Consider the following 19,977-nt stretch of genomic DNA (forward strand, 5'->3'; position numbering starts at 1 on the left):
TCTCGCAATTGTAATATTATAAAACAATATAAAATAAGAGCGCGATCGCGATGAGAGGCATGACCGCGATCGCTCGAGGCTTGGGCGACCGACAGACTTCAAATCGAGGTGGATGCGGCGAGTTGGGATCCGCCCGGGGAACGACGTCGATTTACCTCGGGCAGCTTCTTTGTCTCCTCGTTAATGCGATAGAACGCAGCTCGGTCATCGGGAGGATCGGGAGAGAAAACGCGGCCCATGCTGTCATCAGGCGCCTCGTCGTCGTCTCGCTTAATCGCCTCGCTTCACGACGATGATCGGCAATGTTTCGCAAAGTTAGGCATTTACGTGTAAAATATATAATAATGGGGTTGTTTTCAATTGTCGAACTGGCTGCACTAGTTCAGAGTTCATCCTTTTCTACTCCACATTGGAAGGAAAAAGATAAATTTTGAACTATAATATAGTTCAGCCAGTTCAGCAATAGAAAACAGGCTCAATATGTAATTCACGTTTTTGGAGCACGCGTAAAACTATGCAATTTTTTGGAGACCCAACACATCCTTACTTTTGAATAACGAGGAATTTAAGTCAAAAGAAGCCAAATTCAAGTAAACAAAAGTTGTTGTAAGTTATAAAAATAATGTATTGCTCAAAGATCAATGAAACAAGTGGAGACGTTTCGACCTTACTTTTGGCATTCCTCATAACAACCTTTATTTGCTCGAATTTGGCCTCTTGACTTTCTCATTTTATCTAACTTATTTTTCTCTCTTTTGCATCTAATTTAAAATATTTTTTTATTTTTTAAGATTAAAAATACACAGTTCAAAAAAATCAACTTAATTAATCAATCAGTTAATTTATAATAATTTACATTGCTTATCGTCTACATCAAAAAGATTCGCGTAAACATAACGTAAAACAACATGTAAATAAAATCCATATGTATAGATATGTAAGCTTGAAATTTAACAATCCTGGTGTTTCGCGCCAACGTGCTGTCGCCGCTGCGTTCTGAAAATTAATTACGTGGAGTAAACATCGAAACCGTCACGCATCTTCATTGTAGCTGTCGTAAGTCATAATTGAGGCGACTCACCTTTGCGCAAACGGTCGGGACAGGTATAATTATGCGAGGACTGCTTCATGGCTTCATGGCGCGTTTCTTCGGAAAATCTTCGCGGTCTCAATTCTTGGAAAATTTTTTTAATTATCATTATAAGTGGAGCGAGGAGAGAAGTTGCGGAAATAATGCGAGAATGGTAGCATACAGCGCGTAATATTGCTGCGCGATATTATATATAATATATATATATACAGCGTTTAAATCCGAGTTTGTTTTGCGAATTTTTCAACGTGGAAACGATTAATCGAAAGTCGACGAAGATAACAAAGTCGATAACGTGGATTCTCAATCTTGTCAATCGTCGATAATAACGCGACCTTCTTTTTCCGACTATAGGTTATGTCGGTCTCTGTAGGTCGCGGATTCGAAGCGATCGTGTTCGTTTTGTGTTCTCGTGTATTTCCGTGAGCACTCGTCGTCAGTCGTCAGCACTCGTCACTTCTTGTTTTTATTGCCAACGGTGTTGTCAAGATTATCGCGAGTGAGGGACTGAGATGAAATTTTATTAATTTTTTTAATATCTCGCTGTAACACTGCGTGATCTTGATACGGCGTCAAGATGATGATGGACTATTTTGTGACGAACAATTCCTTAGCACCCGCACCGATGGGGATACAAAGCACGGCGGGTGCTGTGCCCGTGAAGAATGACAAAGGTTAGTTTACGTTTGCCAAAGTGAAGTAAAGATTTTAATTAATTAACACTCTCTCACTGTCACACGTGCATTATTTACGATACACCAGAACCTAACTACACAGCTGTAAGAACCGACAATAAAATATTACTAAAGCGACTGGTCAAAAAACAGTCTTGGCCTAAAGACGTAATTTGTTTTTATTCCATTTGGCAGTGAAAGTGTTAACATATTCGCGTTTAAAGGGTATTAAAATTTTTCTGCCTTTACCTGAGAAACTTCAGCGAATATTATAAATGAATACGAAAATAAAAACGATGTATTGACAACCACGTGATTTATCATAAATGGTCTTCAGCATTGGAGAGGTGTTTACAAAGAATAATATAAATGGATCCATTCAGTGGATAAAGCAGCTTGGTGAGAGCTCGGTGATTCTTTAATATAATTAGTTCTTGCCTTCAGTTCTTCGTTGGATTAAAGTATAACTGCATAAACTACAATCATATTAAATCACTAAGCGCTCACTGAGCTGCTGAATGCGCCTATTGATAACTTTGTTTACCACGTCTGATAAATACTTATGCTTATCTTTTATCTTAATTTTATAATGTCTATTATAAAGTTGTTAAGAGATTCATAGATTATATACGTTTAAGTACAGCAGTGGTAACAGACATGATATTTATAGTGAAATATTTTGAAATACAAGGCAATTTTTGTCTGTAATAGATGCAGAAGATACTCACCTTTTTTTTTTTACAAGAAATGTCTGTTTCTATTTTATTTTAAGAAAATTTGATACATTTTTATTTTTATATATATGATATGCAACGTTATTTAAAATTCCTTCGCATATCAGAATTTCTAAATAACTGTTTCATGTTTGTAGGAGAATTGTCTATGAAGAAGGTGAAGGTACATCGTTACGTTTCCGGTAAGCGGCCAGATTATGCAGCAGTAAGTTCGGATGAGGAATCAGAAGATGAGGACTTCCTTGAAAGGCGCGTGCACAAGGGTTACGACGACAACGAGACCGTCGCGGACGTTGCCTCACATTTGCACACGAAGAGTAGGGACGAGGATGATCCGCGTCTGCGAAGGTTGACACGGCAGCAAAAGGAGGCGTCGGCCGAGGTGCAAGCGGAAAGACACAGACACATTCACGAGCCCGAGCTTATCGAGATCGAGCTAGAAAGAACGCGAGAGAGGATCAAGTTAGAGAGTTCTGACTCGTCCGAGGATGAGGAACTGTCGGATTCCGAGATAGAGAAACGACGGGAGGCCCTGAAGCAGCGAGTGCTGTCCAGGAAGGAGACGGAGGAGGAATTGATACAGGGCGAGGAGGAGGAAAGGTCGGGCGAGACCTCGGAGGAGAGCTCGGAAGAGGAGGAGTACACAGACTCTGAGGAGGAGACTGGACCGCGGTTAAAACCTGTGTACGTGCGCAAGAAGGACAGGATAACGGTGATGGAGAAAGAAAAAGAGGCAATGCGGCAGAAGCAAGCAGAAGTCGAGGCCAAGAAAGCGGTCGAGGAACGAAAGAGGCAAACTCTGAGAATGGTAGAAGAAACGATACGGAAAGAGACACAGATGGGCAATAAAGGTAATACCGAGCACGAGAGCAAGTTGAACGATGTTTGCACGGACGACGAGAACGACGAAGTGGAATACGAAGCTTGGAAGCTGCGCGAGCTTAAAAGAATTAAACGAGATCGCGAGGAGAGGGAGCAGCTCGAGAAGGAACGTTTGGAGATCGAGCGTATCCGCAATATGACTGAAGAGGAACGAAGGCAGGAGGCGCGACTAAACCCTAAGACGATCACCAATAAGGCGGCCAAAGGAAAGTACAAGTTCCTGCAGAAATACTATCATCGTGGCGCATTCTACTTGGACAAGGACGATACTATATTCAAGCGTGACTTCTCTGGCGCGACTTTAGAGGACCATTTCGACAAGACGATTCTACCGAAAGTCATGCAAGTAAAGAATTTCGGACGCAGCGGCAGAACCAAATACACTCACTTGGTGGATCAGGACACGACGCAGTTCGATTCACCTTGGATATCGGAGACCGCTCAAAATCTCAAATTCCACAATAATCAAGCGGCGGGGATGAAGCAAGTCTTTGAGCGACCCTTCTTGAAAAAGAGGAAAACTGAAAATTAATAATATACTAATTTTTTTTCCTCTTTTATTAATGTAGCAATTACATAACGTATTGTAACACATCGAAATATTTGTAAATACAAATCTTTCAGTTCGACAAATATATAACTTGTATGGGAAAGACATGCATGAAACTATTATATTGACATACAATTAGAACCGACTTATCACATTGCTGGCTTGTTCTACAAAAGTAATCAACATGTATAAAAAAATCATATAAATATAAACTTTATATATCAGGTATGCAACTCTTATTATTATGGAAGAAATACTATGTTGTTTATTTTGGAAATACTGCATGTGTACTGGAGCTAATGTGTTTTCGCATATTTAATTAAAAAATGTAGAAACTAGAGTAAAATTTCTAAAGACAATTTAAAAAATTATATTGATTGGAAATTTAATATATTAAATATACCAATATTAACTATAAAATAAATTTATATCAGATCTTGTATCTATCATCGGATTGACGCAGAAAGAAAAAGATAATTTAACACGAACATCCTGTTTCCTTGCCCTTCATATTGAAAAAAGATAAGTTTATACTATATATTTTCAATATAGGTGTCTCAGCACATTTTGGAACTCACCCTATGTGTATAAAAACGGAATTTAACGAGTTGCAGAAACATTAATATCTATAAATTTAACAGAGAAGTTAAAAATCAATACAATTAATCATTTTATGTCCAAAAATTGGACATAAAATATATATAATTTTACAAATTAGCTTTGATGTTTTTATCCAAAACTATGGACTTTTTGCATCAATCTGATGTATCAATTATAACCCGGATACTTGCAGTCAAGCATCGAAGTCTTATTGTATTTATAGGACTTACGAAATAATAACAGTTTCGATGTTCATTAATCTCTACATATTCATAAACATGCACGTAAACAATGTTATATAAAACAATTAATCTCTAGAAGAACTTATTTTTCGAGTTGCAGTCTTTTTAATGCTTGTTTTGCGGCTGCGCATTTAGCCTGTTTCTTATTAACACCGAAACCATGGAAGAGTTTCTCCTTACCACCGATAGTGATTTTCAAAGGTATCATAACCATGCCAGTGCCTTCAATCAATGTCGCTTCTCTGCAATCAAAAGTGCGTTTTATGTATCTACACAAATGAAAGAGAGAATTAATGTACGTGTGTAATCATACTTACAGGAACTTAGGGCGTATATCTGTATTTTCATGTATTACTCGTACCGGCTGTTTAGGAATATTTTTGCTAAATTCATCTATAAAACAAACATTAAAATTTTAATTAAAAAACGTCAGTACGTAATATAAAGTTAAAGGAAAATGACAACTTTTTATTTTATTTTTAATTTGTGCTTTACCTAATTATAAGTTCTTTATTTAATTAGATTAGATAAAGCAGATATATATAAGATTATATTTATTTAGTTTTATATATATATATTACCGATCTCTTTGTGCATAAGAGAATGGATAATTTCCCAGACTTTTGTAAGACTTTTGCCACTGTCAAGATAAATAGCACCGATTAAAGATTCGAATAGATCGCCGAGAGTCTTTGGAACGTCAATATATTCTGTCAGATTACACTCGTCTTCTTCGATCAGCACGCATAACAGCTGTATTATAAAGAAAAAGAAGAAGATGTATATCACTTATTACACTTGCTATAAAATTTGTATCGTTCGCGTACCTCGTCATTAATTGCATAGTCTCGTTCCTCTTGGAACTTCACAAAACGATCAATCATTTCGTGCAACATGGGAGCGTAGGCCAATAAGGCGGTATGCAAACCATACCGCACTGCCAAGCAGGCGAACGTTATGTTATTGACGAGCGCAGATCTCAGATCGGTAAGATCACCAGGACTTAAATTTCCACAATTTTCGTAAATGTGACACGTTATCAAAAAATCTGGAATTATCAAGAAGATACAGTTTGTTAATCGTTGCGATTTATTTTAAAGAAATTAGAAAATATATTAATAATCTTTCATTCTTTATATGCATTATTCGTGATTATTATATCATTCATATATGATACTGTGTTATAATTTTACTGCGTGTATACTCGGCGATATTTTATATTTACCAAGAATAGCATCTCCGAGAAATTCTAATCTTTGATAACACTCGGTTATTGCATTCGGTGTATAGGATGGATGCGTGAATGCCTGAAACATGATTTAGATAGTTGTGATTTTGTATTATATATTTTGTATTAAGATCTATTTAGACAAACTTGCATAGGTGCATAACCATATGCATAAAGAAACGGCGTGGTCTATTTCCTTATGCACATGCATATGGACCACGCAATTCTCTTATGCTTATGTTTATGCGCTATGCACGTTTATCTGGATTGACCTTTATACTGTAAATATATCTGTATACAGGAAAATCTGCATAAACTACAGTATAAGATGGATAATTAAATAAACGTGTACACACACACACACAATATATTCGCACGGCAATCACTTTTAACAAATTACCTGTAACAGAAATGCTCGATTCTTGAATTTATAGCCAAACTTGGTTTCTATAGTATCAGCCCACGGCATGTGGCGGTTCGGATCGCCACTACCAATTACAGGATCAGGTGGATTATTATCCAGTAATTTGTCAATCTCAATCCTATTGTCAATATCAGGCAGTATACCGAACCATTTGAGCAGTTTTGCGGCGCCTTTTATACCGTTACTCTAATGCAAAAGAATATTTTTTAGTGTCGTAATATAACATTTAACATAATAAATGCTTGTAACGTTTAATACATTCTCATCTAAGGTCAAGACCGTAATGTTATAACTGCAAACTTACTCTGAGATAAACGCCAATCAACGCTTCTACCGAATCCGCCACGGTTTTATCGGATAAGATTTGTACACCGAGATAATGTTCGACACCCGTTTGCTTATCCCCCTTATCCCAGTTTATCACCGTCTGCTGCATCACATATTTTGTATCTTCGCTTATGTATCCGGTGTACCTCTCCAATTCCGGTATTTGAAATTCATACAATACATTTGGTGCCACTGATTCCTTCAGTAATATCGTTTGCAATGGCCGCAGCACCGTGAACGCGGGCGGGATAAAATTGCTCGTGGGCACAAACGCATCGTTCTTTATACGACCGGGAATACCCTTTTTACTGCCGCAATAATAGAGATTCCGATTGCCAATAATCTTTCCCTTCACCGCCGTCAATTGACCTTCGCTGAACGTTGGGAATTTTTGATATAAAAACAGCGATACAATGAACTTTAGATAGGAATCACCTAAAGTTTCCAACCGCTCTAGATTGAACATATCTAGGCCCAGTTTGGTGGTCAGCGCCTAAAATTAAATGAATGTAATTATTATTTATGTAATTATTATTCGTGACATGCGACACATGAGAAATAAGCTTCCACTTACATGCATGATTTCTGTTGAATTAGGACCTTGCGAGGGAGACTGTCTATCAGAGGACGCAAGAACATTTAACGATGGTGCTGATATCATTGACCTTTCTATGTAGTGACCGACACTTTTATTCGTATTTTTCTACACATAAATGAAATGATTATTTCAAAAACACATATGATAATCATGACACATATCGCTATATCCTGCTTACCTTGGCGCTGTCATCTTCATTATAGTTTGAGTTAGACATAAACTGATTATAATACTGAATATCGATCATTTGAATTTGGTCTATATCGCGATATAAATCGCGAGGTTCCTGGTCCCTCAAGAAGGGGTTACAATCTGTTTTTGTAGCCGGCGTTGCGAGTTTATGAAAATAAATCCCATAGGAATACCAATATTAAAAATAGAAAGAATTACGATGACACTATCAACCTTTTTTTTTTAAATTTACATAATAAATATAGATATAAATAATATGTATGTGTGCGGAAACAACAGTCAGGTACTACGTACCTAATTCGAACACATTTAAATCTGAATACGTTTGATCCAATTGCGTTTTCTCAATCGAATCATCCGTCAATTCCAATCCATTACTATAATCCTCTTCATTCAATTTATCAACATCTTCCTCTATTTCTAAGGGAGGTAATTTCTTTAATGTCATCGTACCTAATTCAGTCTCTCTTGCAATAGTTACTCTCAAGTCTTCCGCGATTAAGAATTGACAAATTCTGTGAAGAATGGAAGGCAACGTGGTCGCTTTTAACCAATATACAGCCGGGAAATTTATCCTCCAACACAGTTCAGGAATTAGATGTTCCTGAAGATCTTCCAGTGTGTCGTCCGTTTTCTTATATTTCACCGGACCTTCGGGCAATTTTCTGCAAATTACACAAATTAGTTGAATTATATAGATACCACAAACGTGATTCTGGCGACTGTAGTATACCGCACCTCGGTTTTATGTAGTTAATTTTGATTGGTATTGGTTTCACCTCCAACATAGATTGCTGCAGATTTTCTATAGTCAGTCCATGTTTTTCTTTATAATAATGCGTGAATGTCTCAAAATCCTCATTGGGGAAACATGATTCAGGTGTGAGATCATCACACACTCGCGTAACTACATAGACTGCTGATCCTCTATACGTTGGGGTAACCAGTGCTAACTCGTAATCGCTAGTCTTAAAATGAAAAGGCTTATCCGGTATAATTCGTTCTATATGTTGATACGTTTCAACAGCGTTCCAATTTATCTCCTGCGTATCATTCACTGAAACAGCAGAAAAAAAAATATTTAATAGCTTCTTATTAGTATTGATATACACATTGAACATGGAGCTGTAGACAATAAATTTATATAAAATACAATAGCGCTAAATTATATTACAATATAAATGTAAGTTATAACATAATCACACACATACTTACATGGAACAATTAAGAAGGAATTTTCAAGATCATCGTTATCGAAAATCATAAAGCTTTTAATCACAGGAATAATATCATTGAACAATAAGAAATGAAATCTCTTAAGCAATTGAATATCACTTCCGCTCAACATTATCGTTGTGGGATTGGATTTTACATCGACATTTAATTTACCATCCTTCATGAAAATCGGAAACGAGGGTATCTGACAAACATGAGAAAAATTTGATTAACGTGACTAGCAATTTAAACTAGTTCTGCGAAAACTAAAATGTTAGTAAATGCTTCTACCTTTGGCAAACTCTTTGTGGAAAGAATACCAAAGCCATTCTTGTCATTAAGCAAATTATAAAAAACTACACGTCTATTATCATAGCCCGTCACAGGATACGTAGAGGTACAATCAAGAATATGAAGATACAATGGCTGTAAAGGCTGTGGATACGCACCATAAAACGCAAGCGGATGCTGCAAAAGCATTTTTATAAGTAACAGCTCTATATAAATGTATATAAATCTTATTTGACACATATATAGTATACTTGCTTCTAATTTATGTTCTCGCTTTCTTTTATATGTGCCAGATTGATAATTGTCTTCATCTATCCAATTTGGGAACAAGTAATCCAAATTTTGTGTGATTTCATCGTCGGTTGCAGGTAATAGCTTGTCGTTCAATGCACCTAGTTCGTGCAATCTTATGCAACTTTTCATAGCAGCGGATCGTTTAGCACTATCTATACTTTCCTTAAAATCACCGTAAATTTCAACTTTTAGTGGTGATAAGTTTGGTAATTTGAGAGAAACCTGCCGAGTTTATACAATAGATAAACACTGTTGATGAATTATGAGGATTAAATAGTAAAGAATATGTATAATACTTGAAACAATTTCGCCCGAGGACTATCCTTTTCATACAATTTCCAAACCGGAACCAGACAAATAAATTTAGATTTCAGTAGAGCAGTGCAATACATATTTATCAAGCTAATCGCACCCATTTCTGTTAGGCAACTTTCCACAACACCGTTACGTTTCACTGTATACGGCTCGATCTCACAATCAGTATACAGATCGTTTATAATATCGTTTTGAGTAGGTAGCGTACGCTGTTCGGTTTGTCCCACCAAAATCTAACAATACAAAGACAATCATATTATGTTTGCCATTGTATTTCAATGTATTTTGTCTTTTTATTTAGACAAACTGTTTATTATATTATTGCATTATATATTTGCACCATATATATTTCTTTATTAAATATTAAATTATCACTGAAATAGATTTTCGAACTTTGGCAGGATATTCTAACTGCAATATCTTGAGGATGAAAATGATCTTGTGATCATAGATTCAAAAACGCATTTTTTCTTAGTTATGAACATTTTTGCAAGAGTTTTGCAAGCTAAAGTTTTGAGATATTTGCAAGAATATTGTTCTTTTTCTCGTTTTAAAATAACGATTAATGCACCTAATTTCTTTGCATATCCATGCATGCATCGTGCTTATTATTCTAATACCAGCTAATAATAGTTATGACTTGAAAAGAAAGAATTTTTGGTCCTATGATCGTACGATCTTTTTTCATCATCAATGTATGAGCCTTAGTAGTGATTTATCTGTTATCATATCGGATTGCTTACCCCTTTCAATTGCAACTCTGTTTTTTTGTACTCATAATATCTCTGAAGAAAACCGCAATCCTCTTGCGGCATTAAGATTACATAATTACTCGAATTGTGGCGTGCCCGACCCTTACTTTGAACATATGCTCTAAAATCCATTGGCATATCATATCGTATTATCAATGTGCAAGTTGGTATATCGATACCTTCATCAACAACATCGGTCGCTACAATGCAATTTGCCGTACCTCTTTTAAATCTGTAACACAATGCATTTTTTAATTTAATTATTATTATACCAAGCTGACTAAAGAATATATTTTTCTTTCTTTCTTTGCTCATTAATGAAAATCATAATATACTGAAAATACTTTTTATGCATCTGATATGTTTACAATATATAAAATAAAGTATAATTTGCATTATTTGACTATAATGTTAAAATCATAAATATTCAGTGAGTGTGTAATATGAAATTTATAGATATAATTAGGAAATCGTTCATAATTCGTGAATTTATCGACTTACATCCGTAAGAAAACAAATATGCAAAAAATGAAAGATTACCTTTGCAACACTTCCTTATTCCATTTTGCAATACATGAAACTTCTCTACTATGTTTGTAAGGATTATTCTGAAATCCAAGTACGTAATCGGGCGAAAGGAAACTGTATTTCTCATCGTGCGCAGATAGTGTCTAAAATAATATATATTTCTAATATTAAAAATTAAATGTATACTTTTTTTCCGAGTTTATTAAATAATTAAATTTATATTTATGATTACTAATACTAATTTATAGGTGAAAAAACAGCGTTTTTAAAAGCAATTATTAATTTGTACTATTGCTAATCAATTATTGATAAACAGCTCATAAAGAAATTTACTTTTAATATATGATATATCACTTGTGTCATAAATCTTTCCCTGACAAAAATAATGCAGCAGAACTTTTGTTTGTTCAATTTATCATTATCCAACAATATCTTAAGTAATTTAAGGACTTGGTCGGATGAAAAGCTGAAATTATATTATTGTAACATCAGTCAATATAAATTATTATAATTTGCACAATAAACTTCACTAATTTTTTAATACTTTATACCAACTTGTACAATCGTTCTAATTCTGTGAGATCTTTCATCTCGTTATCAAACAGTTTCCTTATTAGCATTACTTGAGTAATTAGATAATCCAGAAGAATCTCTGTCGTCTAAAATAGAACCAATAAGTCGTTAAAAATAAAAGTAAAGATTGTGGAACACTTAAAAAAAATATTTTAATCATAATTTTAATTAACTCATACTTGGTCGTTGCAGTGTTTCCTTAAACTCTCTAGCTGGATTAAATGTAACAAAGCGGACTTATTTCCACCATATATGCCTATAACAAAAATGATAATATCTTATATATGTTAAATGTTTATTAAAAATTCAATAATAAACATAAAGATCAGAAAGATTGAGATTCACATGTACGTCCTAGTACATGTATATAAGTGAATCAATTACCGGTAAGTGATGTAGTTGTTTCTATGTCTTTCAAAATAGCTTCTAACTTGGAAGATTTAGATTTAGGCCGCATTTTCACGCTGGATTCATTATATATTTCATCAAAATCAATCTTTACATTTTCTAGAATTTCTGAAGTTGTTTCTATAATACAAGTTATCTTTTTCATTAAAGTTAACTGTGGAATTATACATTTTGTGTATTTGACGATATCTTCTTTCGGGTTTGTACAATATCCTTGGATACAATCTGTTGAACCTACTGTTGCTATCTTTGCATGGAATGTTATTTCTAAAGCCTGTAAAGGATGTGAATGATTTTAAAATGCCTAAAGATCATAATTAAAGATTACTGAGCGATAAGATGATGGACTGGGAATCTTTACCTTAATCGTAGATTCAATTTTATCTGCTTTTACATTGGCGTTCAGTAATGTTGCCGACATAGCTAAGATACGTGGATGCTTTTCCTTAGAGCAATCTTCAAATCGTTGCATAATTAGTCTCATTGGATGATTAGATACAGCTCTGTGGCACTCGTCAAATATGATTAAGTTTACTCTATCTAACTTCATGCGTCCGTGCCCGAGGATATCCAGAAAGATTTGCGACGTCATTACCAAAACCTGGATCATACAGAGTCGTTACCCATCAATTATTTCAAAATAAAATCAGAGTAAACTGATACCGCAATATATTACCTCGTGTTCTTCTATTTCGGCCGACCATTGTTGCTCCTGCCAAAAGTCCACCTGTAATTCAGTGCTGGTAGTTTTAAGCCCTATCCAGTAAACACAGAATACACCGAGTGCGCATTTTGATAGCTGTCGCCAAGATGGCATCAAATTCCGAATTTGCTATCAAATTGCGCTATCAAATTGCGCACTCGGTGTATTCTGTGTTTGCTGGGTAAGCTACTTGAGTGCTGGTCTACAACCTTGCTTTAAAGGATTTATATTTAAGCTCTAAGCCGTAAGAAATTGACCAATCACACTGAAATTTGAGGAGAATATTCGACTGTGATTGATCAATTTCTTACGGCTTAGAGCTTAAATACTCTTTAAAGCAAGGTTGTAGACCAGCACTGAGAGTCGGCTGGTGGGAGACACGCACATAAAAGAAAGCACGTAACCTGTGCACTCAGATCGTGTGCGTGTCCTCCATCAGCCGACTCTCGAGTGACTTAAATCTATCAGCACTCACCTTCATGTCTCCGCTGTAACCTTTACATTTTAGGCCCGTGTGCCTACTTATATAATCCGCTTGTTGCACTACCAGTGCTACTGTGTTTACAACGAATATACTACGTTTCCCACCTTCCCGATAAGGTCTAAATGTAAAAAAAAAAAAAAACCTTTTGAAACCAGTGTATACACATTATCAACACAGGTGCGCTGTGTTGTTCGATTGTTGTGACAATTGGGAAAAAAAAAAAAAAAAAAAATTGTCAGATCAGACCAGAAAGAGAAACATTTTCATGAAGAGTTACGTACCTGCGCACATCACCGCTTAGATGTTTCAGGAGCATAACAGCTATGTATGTCTTGCCCGCGCCAGTTGGCAGGTATAGTATCGTGTTATTTCTCGTTGCCCTTTCATACAGATCTATTTGATATGCTCTCGGTGTGAACCCAGTCTCATTTTCTGGAGTAAATTTCACCTCCATTGTTTTGTACTCCATTGTTTTCAATCGCTGATGTTAAACTGGAGAACGGCTGAAAAGAGACACATTAAAATGAGCAGCTAATAATATTTGAAAGATAGATCAACATATTTAATATATTTCATACCAACGATCTATATGCTCTTTAACTGTCAAACGACGAATCGTCTGATTAATCCACAGCGAGTACTACGGGTTCTGTTTTCTATTGCTGAACTGGCTGCATTAGTTCAGAGTTTATCTTTTCCCTTCCAATGTGGAGTAAAAAAGATGAACTCTGAACTAGCGCAGCCAGTTCAGCAACGGAAAACAGACATGTTTATTCTACAGATAGAAAACAGATCCCATGTCTATTCGCATAGACAGCTGGATACCGTGTTCCCGTCTAGCAGAAGTCCCTAACGGATTTTCGTCCTGTTATACATTTATAACAGTTTTGCTTTTCTCGAAAATGATAATACATCATGATAGGAAAAAAAATTGAAATACAAAGATCTATTCGAAAATAATAAATCTAAGCGAAAAGCGCGTACGTCGAACACTTTATTTATCCGTTGCGGCAACGTGTCGCGAACGTGTTTTAATTAACTAAAATATCTGACGCAACCAATTCCGCGGTTGGGTAGAAACATATCGGGTACTCGGTGGGCGAGAATTGGGATCGACTGCCGGCGAAATTACAGTTAAATCAGACTGCCGGGCGGTCAAAACTTTTTCACGATCTTCTTCAAAATTTTCTCTCAATATTCTGAATCCTTACCGACCACGTTGTCGCGCGGCGCTGAATCGTTTCCAGGAAGCCAGGAAGATCAACAATTCCGAACTTAATTAGAAAGCAATTAAAAATCACAACACATGCTCGATCCTCGATCAACGACGACCGTCCAACTACTCCAATTTCATTGTCTGACGAAAATGCTCCGCAGTGCTTCGCACTGAACCGCGGGAGAACCCCAAACTCCCCGAAGATCCCCTTCTATCATACCATCTGACTATCTGGGAAGGATAAAAAAAAAATAACATCAACAATACCAATTCACGTGAAGTGTCATTTCGTGAGGCTTTAATTGGACGAGAACTAGGGAGTTACTTTGAGAAAACGCAAGGGTGCTTTTTAACAGCCAATCCATGCGACTGACGTGGTCAACAATAGTTGGCCACGCAGTGCCACGCACGCTGGCTGTGGCAGAGGCCGTGGTTACGTCATCCAAATTCCGATTATCCTAATGGGAAGGGGGTTAATTAATTAAGTAATGGCTGCGTTTTGACGAATCTCTGCTTAGCTAAGCGCAAAGTAGCACGTGAATGTGATTGGTTCTTTACCTTTGGATCCAACCAATTACATTCACGTGCTACTTTGCGCTTAGCTAAGCAGAGGTTCGGCAAAACGCAGCCAATGGGTGCGTTCAGCCGATACTCCGCTAGCCTAGCAATCGTGAGCAGTCGCTCGTTTTCGCTCGTTTCCTCTCTTTTGACCCAATGGATTAAAAGGAGAGGAGACGAGCGAAAACGAGCGACTGCTCACGATTGCTAGGCTAGCGGAGTATCGGCTGAACGCACCCAATATCTGCAGTTTTTTTTATCAATAAGACGGTCTTGAAATAAGATCTGATTATGAATACCGGCCTTTAACGTTATATAATATTTTGAGGTGCCATATATTTGGTTTTTTCTTTATAATAATTTTTGTAGCTTCACAATCGTTATAAAAGACACATTTTATTTCACAAATATAATAACCATGCCGTGTCAATAGTATTTCTGTATAAAGTTATTCAGCACCGGACGAAATATCATTCAAATTTAGCGGAAGACGCGCCACATTGATGATAACTCATTTTTATGTCCACTAGGGGCGCTCGTTTCGACGGTCTTGTCAATATCGCGGAACTCGGCGGAAGACCGCGTCCACTCTCTTCCGAGCTAGCGCGTCGAAGATTGTATTTTAGGATTTTGAGCCAGTCCGAGTCGGCTCGCTCGCCGCGCGACAGTTGTACATACGTTATTTAGCGAGACGATCTTGTTAATCGAGTTGCTGTTAACCACTGTGTGTCAAGGGGACGACGCCAGTCGACGCCATGATGGTAGGTGGAACCTGTTATCAATCCGACCGATCCGGCGATCCGCTCGTTTGACGCGTTCGATCGGCGCAAATCGCCCGGAAAGTTCCGCTCTCCCCCTTCGAACGCGCTTCTCTAATATGCGAAAAATGTTGCAGGACGGAATATGTGACACCACCGACATATTAAATAGCGTGCCTCCCAAGAAGGTATTTATAGCGCTTCTCTATCTCTCCGTCGTATTCCTTGGAATCTCTTCTCTTTTTCTTCTTCCGTCGTCCACTTGATAACACGCGCATTATCGCTATTGTTCTGTACACCCCTCCCCTCCCCTTTGTTGTCGCATTCTCGATGACAACTGCGTTGCCGTATCTGCTAACGGAACTGCTCTTTCAGACAATCCACGCCGATACCATAGACCTCTCGGATAAGTCCTTGCAGGTGGACATCTCGGACGCTCTCAGCGAGAAGGACAAGGTCAAGTTCACTGTACATACGAAAACCACCCTACCTGAATTCCAAAAGCCGGACAATCTGGTTGTCAGGCAGCACGAAGAGTTTGTGTGGCTCCACGATCGATTCGAGGAAAATGAGGAGTACGCTGGTTACATCGTACGTATGGAATCTTTATGACATTCTGACGTCATTGTTCTGGTGGATATTTTCCTGTTTGAGTGTGAAGATAATTGCAGAAATCTATGTGAATAGAGTACTAAGTATATGCTGGCGATAGATTTATTATTGACGCACTTTGTTTCTGTCCTAATTGTCAAAATTCTATTAGCCATTATTAAATCAAGCTATCCTGAAACATTAAGTAATAATATTGAATAATTATACAAGAAGGAGGCACTTGTTGACACGTTTCTAACGTGAAATGAAGAAATCGCCATTGTGTTTCATGGTATTTTTTAAAATTGAAAAGGATTGATTGTGCTTCTTGACACTCAAATGATTAACTCATGTTTTATTTTAAATGTAAATGTCGATACTATTATAACAGATTCCACCATGTCCACCAAGGCCAGACTTTGACGCATCTCGCGAAAAGTTACAAAAACTCGGCGAAGGTGAGGGAAACATGACACGCGAAGAATTTAATAAGATGAAGCAAGAATTAGAAGCGTGAGTGTTTTTTGTATATATAAATTAGGTATTTATAATTATACAGACGCCACTTCCAATTGGAATCAGTTCTAACGGTCTTGACCTAAACATATGTTGAGATCATGATTCCAGTTTTATTTCGTATAAGTACAATTCATTATATTAAAATGATTCCACATGTTAAGAATAATTGCTGTATTTTCAAGTAGAAGAAAGTTGAAATTGGCACCTGTATAATGAATAAGTACCATTTATTATATATTTTAACATATATAGGATCTAATAAAATCTAATTTTGTTATGTTTTTTTTGTGACTTTGCAGAGAATACTTAGCCACATTCAAAAAAACTGTTGCTATGCACGAAATGTTCTTGACTAGGCTGGCGCATCATCCAGTTTTTCGGAATGATCATAATCTGAGGGTATTTTTAGAATACGATCAAGATCTTTGTGTGCGAGGTAATGCTTTTGTAGTCTGCACAATATCAAGATATATAGAAATTAAAATAAATACAGAACATACGTATTGTTCATTCTTGCAGGAAAGAATAAGATGGAAATGTTTGGTGGTTTGGTGAAATCGTTCTCGAAAACTACCGATGAATATTACTTATCGGCTACAGTAAAAGATGTAAACGACTTCTTCGATCAAGAAATGACATTTCTTCAAACTTATCATCATAATTTAAAAGAAGCAACGAGGTTGGCCGATCGTCAAACAGCTAAACATAAAGACGTAGCAGATTCATATATAAAGATTTCCACTAATCTTTTACAATTAGCTACAACGGATAACGGAAAACTCGAGAGATTTTTAACTAAAATCGCCGAAACCTTCGAGAAGTTACGAGTAAGAATACTTTATCGGATACTTTTTCAGAATTTTTATTTTTAATAATTAAATCTATTTAAAAAATACTTTCTTTTTTTATAGAAAGTTGAAGGACGGGTAGCGTCAGATGAAGATTTAAAATTATCAGATACCCTTCGTTATTATATGAGAGATACAGCTGCGGCTAAGAGGCTCCTTTTCAGAAGATTGAAAGCTTTACACGAGTACGAGTCTGCGAATCGTGCTCTTGAAAAAGCTCGTGCCAAAAACAAAGATGTTCATGCAGTAAGTGCGCATTTTTCTACAATTCGTAAATTTATATTCATGTTACATAATAATATCCTCAGCTAATTTATCATGAAATAGCATACAGAAATGTAGGACGAGGGAAATAGATACAATGAATATTTATGTAAAATTAATCTCATGGCGGCTAAACTGAAACTGCAGTTATTAGATACTATAAATGGTTTATGGTCACGAGAGTAGCATCTAATCAGAACTTTAATTTTTCTTGCTTTTCAAGGCACTGGAGGTTGCTGAGGTGTGTCATATATCGTTTGTGTCCTACATATATTTTCCGTTATAGTGCTTAAAAGTATTAGATCTTATTGCCAACTTTTTCATTAAATGGATAGATTGCCCATTTGAAAATGAATTTATATTAAAATCATTTAGTTTCTATTATACATAGGTAAAGAAAAATATTTTAGAATTTTACATTTAGAATATGAATTCTATGATATCTTACAAATTTGTTTAATATTAAAAAGATAATTTTATGATTTCTATATAAAAAAATGTTTTATTGTGAGATTTCTACTTTTTTATATACATAGAGATGTTTACATAATTTATATGTAAAATATATACATGGAGATATTGCGTTTTTTTTAAACAAGGAGATTGGCACAACTTAGTTGCTGCAGCACGGAAGTTATCAGAAGTATTATGCATGAATGAGACGGTTGCATGTAGTATTGAATATTGTCTTGATAATTTAGATAATTTAGATGATTTATGATCTGATAATGACTTTTGTGGTAGAAATGATATAAGTTTTGCTGATGAATATATAAATATTACGTTGCATAATTGCATCGAAAGTTTTAGATAAAAATGTGTGCAACATTGTAATATTTTAAATTTATATTTTTATTAATCAAGGCGGAACAAGCACAGACCGAAGCATGTGAGAAATTTGAACAGATGTCTGATAAAGGAAAAGAAGGTAAGTAAAAATAGGTATATCTGTGTGTCATTTGTTTAGAAATCGTATTCAATATCATTTTGTAATAAAGAAATAGAATAAAAGAAGATTAATAACATTTTCTATTATACTTAGAGATATATAACTTTTGCCATATAATTTACAGAATGGTATTGATTATTTTTAGAGTATTTAAAACATTCTTACCAATATTTGTAACGACTTTGTTTTTAGAATTGTTGGATTTCAAAACTAGGCGAGTAGCTGCATTTAAGAAGAATCTCATTGAACTAACAGAGCTCGAAATAAAACATGCTAAAGTGAGTATAATGCTGTTTTTTTTTTATAAGTTATGTTTAAACTTTGCAGCATATCAAGAATGTATTTACATTATGTTCACAGTCGCACGCGGAATTGCTCAAGAAATGTTTATCTGTACTTCGGGAAGAGTGATCTAGCTTTAGCGTTGCCATGGACAAATCTACGTGCATACATCCTGTATGCAGATAACAGTTTATTTAAGACTAATAATGTAATGTAATGGTACTGTAAAATACTATATATTTTTTGTTATCTAAATTTACTAGATCTATCATGCTTTAAAAATAAAGTATTGTATTAATAGCTGCAAAGCGACTTCGAGAAAACTAATATTTACTATCATTGAGCTGTAAAAAGCTATGTAAGCGCTACTATATTGGTTTTGCTTAATAGATAGTAAGAAACTGTGGTTTTTATAAGAGTTTGGGTAAAATACGTGTGTTATGGGAAAATAATGCACATTTGTATTATAAAAGTGGATTAGGTGTTATATATCGAGTCCCTTTGCAGCTTCGAATTAAGAGCCTGTTATACGTATAAAGTAAGGTTCTCTATATTAACAAATATATATATATATAGAAGAGAGAGAGATATATATATATACATATATGTATAAATAAGAATATATCCATACGAGCATGTTATTACTATATTGCTTAAGTTTAGGGCAACTTTGTGAAGGAGGGATAATATAAAAGCTCAGGATGATTAAAGTTAATATAAACAATTAGATTTTCATGTATGAACTTTCCAAATTTTTATGACGATACGCTAGTCCGACAAATAATTATTCATAAATGCGTTTATTTTAGAATTAGGAAATGAAACAATGCAGCAATGATTAAGGGGACCTTGAAACGATTTATAATAAAGTGCAATTATACTTTTCAT

General features: G+C 35.6%; 3 protein-coding genes across 5 annotated transcripts; 2 read left to right on the forward strand and 1 right to left on the reverse strand.

Moving 5' to 3' along the window:
- Positions 1-1,530: 1,530 nt before the first annotated feature.
- On the forward strand, positions 1,531-4,158 carry Mfap1 (Microfibril-associated protein 1). Its single transcript, XM_071798032.1, has 2 exons — positions 1,531-1,764; positions 2,636-4,158. The coding sequence occupies exons 1-2, from the start codon at positions 1,668-1,670 to the stop codon at positions 3,910-3,912; spliced, it is 1,374 nt and encodes a 457-aa protein (XP_071654133.1). The 5' UTR covers positions 1,531-1,667; the 3' UTR covers positions 3,913-4,158.
- Positions 4,159-4,244: 86 nt separating this feature from the next.
- On the reverse strand, positions 4,245-14,529 carry Dcr-2 (Endoribonuclease Dcr-2). The gene is made up of 26 exons (XM_071798031.1): positions 14,316-14,529; positions 13,386-13,607; positions 13,096-13,222; positions 12,594-12,644; positions 12,279-12,518; positions 11,894-12,191; positions 11,689-11,765; positions 11,492-11,595; positions 11,270-11,402; positions 10,949-11,079; positions 10,400-10,640; positions 9,638-9,889; positions 9,303-9,563; positions 9,048-9,224; positions 8,757-8,961; positions 8,280-8,598; positions 7,836-8,206; positions 7,528-7,661; positions 7,326-7,454; positions 6,729-7,244; positions 6,401-6,610; positions 5,998-6,079; positions 5,600-5,820; positions 5,354-5,525; positions 5,090-5,165; positions 4,245-5,014 (listed from the first exon to the last, which is right to left on the reverse strand). The coding sequence occupies exons 2-26, from the start codon at positions 13,571-13,573 to the stop codon at positions 4,855-4,857; spliced, it is 4,875 nt and encodes a 1,624-aa protein (XP_071654132.1). The 5' UTR covers positions 13,574-13,607; positions 14,316-14,529; the 3' UTR covers positions 4,245-4,854.
- Positions 14,530-15,453: 924 nt separating this feature from the next.
- Positions 15,454-19,976, forward strand: Snx6 (sorting nexin 6). Of its 3 annotated transcripts, XM_071771537.1 has the most exons (11): positions 15,454-15,639; positions 15,774-15,824; positions 16,012-16,227; positions 16,619-16,740; positions 17,046-17,182; positions 17,266-17,573; positions 17,658-17,840; positions 18,082-18,099; positions 18,723-18,786; positions 19,000-19,085; positions 19,168-19,976. In XM_071771537.1, exons 1-11 carry the CDS (start codon positions 15,634-15,636, stop codon positions 19,216-19,218), a joined length of 1,242 nt encoding a protein of 413 aa, XP_071627638.1. In that variant the 5' UTR covers positions 15,454-15,633; the 3' UTR covers positions 19,219-19,976. The 3 variants fall into 3 exon arrangements, with proteins under 3 accessions (XP_071627638.1, XP_071627639.1, XP_071627637.1); XM_071771538.1 differs by lacking the exon at positions 18,082-18,099 and having other exon boundaries at positions 15,456-15,639; XM_071771536.1 differs by lacking the exon at positions 15,454-15,639 and having other exon boundaries at positions 15,741-15,824.
- The last annotated feature ends 1 nt before the right edge of the window (position 19,977 follows it).

The sequence above is a fragment of the Temnothorax longispinosus genome, chromosome 2, assembly GCF_030848805.1.
Source record: "Temnothorax longispinosus isolate EJ_2023e chromosome 2, Tlon_JGU_v1, whole genome shotgun sequence".
In the NCBI taxonomy this organism is placed as follows: domain Eukaryota; kingdom Metazoa; phylum Arthropoda; class Insecta; order Hymenoptera; family Formicidae; genus Temnothorax; species Temnothorax longispinosus.

Coding starts and splice junctions, on each gene's coding strand:
- Dcr-2 (XM_071798031.1), bottom strand. CDS start 13,573: ATGGAGTACAAAACAATGGAGGTGAAATTTACTCCAGAAAATGAGACT. Junction 11,766..11,893: donor AACAACTACATCACTTACCG/GTAATTGATTCA, acceptor TTTTTGTTATAG/GCATATATGGTGGAAATAAG. Junction 11,403..11,491: donor GAATTAGAACGATTGTACAA/GTTGGTATAAAG, acceptor ATATAATTTCAG/CTTTTCATCCGACCAAGTCC.
- Snx6 (XM_071771536.1), top strand. CDS start 15,756: ATGCGAAAAATGTTGCAGGACGGAATATGTGACACCACCGACATATTA. Junction 15,825..16,011: donor ATAGCGTGCCTCCCAAGAAG/GTATTTATAGCG, acceptor CTGCTCTTTCAG/ACAATCCACGCCGATACCAT. Junction 18,787..18,999: donor GTCTGATAAAGGAAAAGAAG/GTAAGTAAAAAT, acceptor CTTTGTTTTTAG/AATTGTTGGATTTCAAAACT.
- Mfap1 (XM_071798032.1), top strand. CDS start 1,668: ATGATGATGGACTATTTTGTGACGAACAATTCCTTAGCACCCGCACCG. Junction 1,765..2,635: donor GCCCGTGAAGAATGACAAAG/GTTAGTTTACGT, acceptor TCATGTTTGTAG/GAGAATTGTCTATGAAGAAG.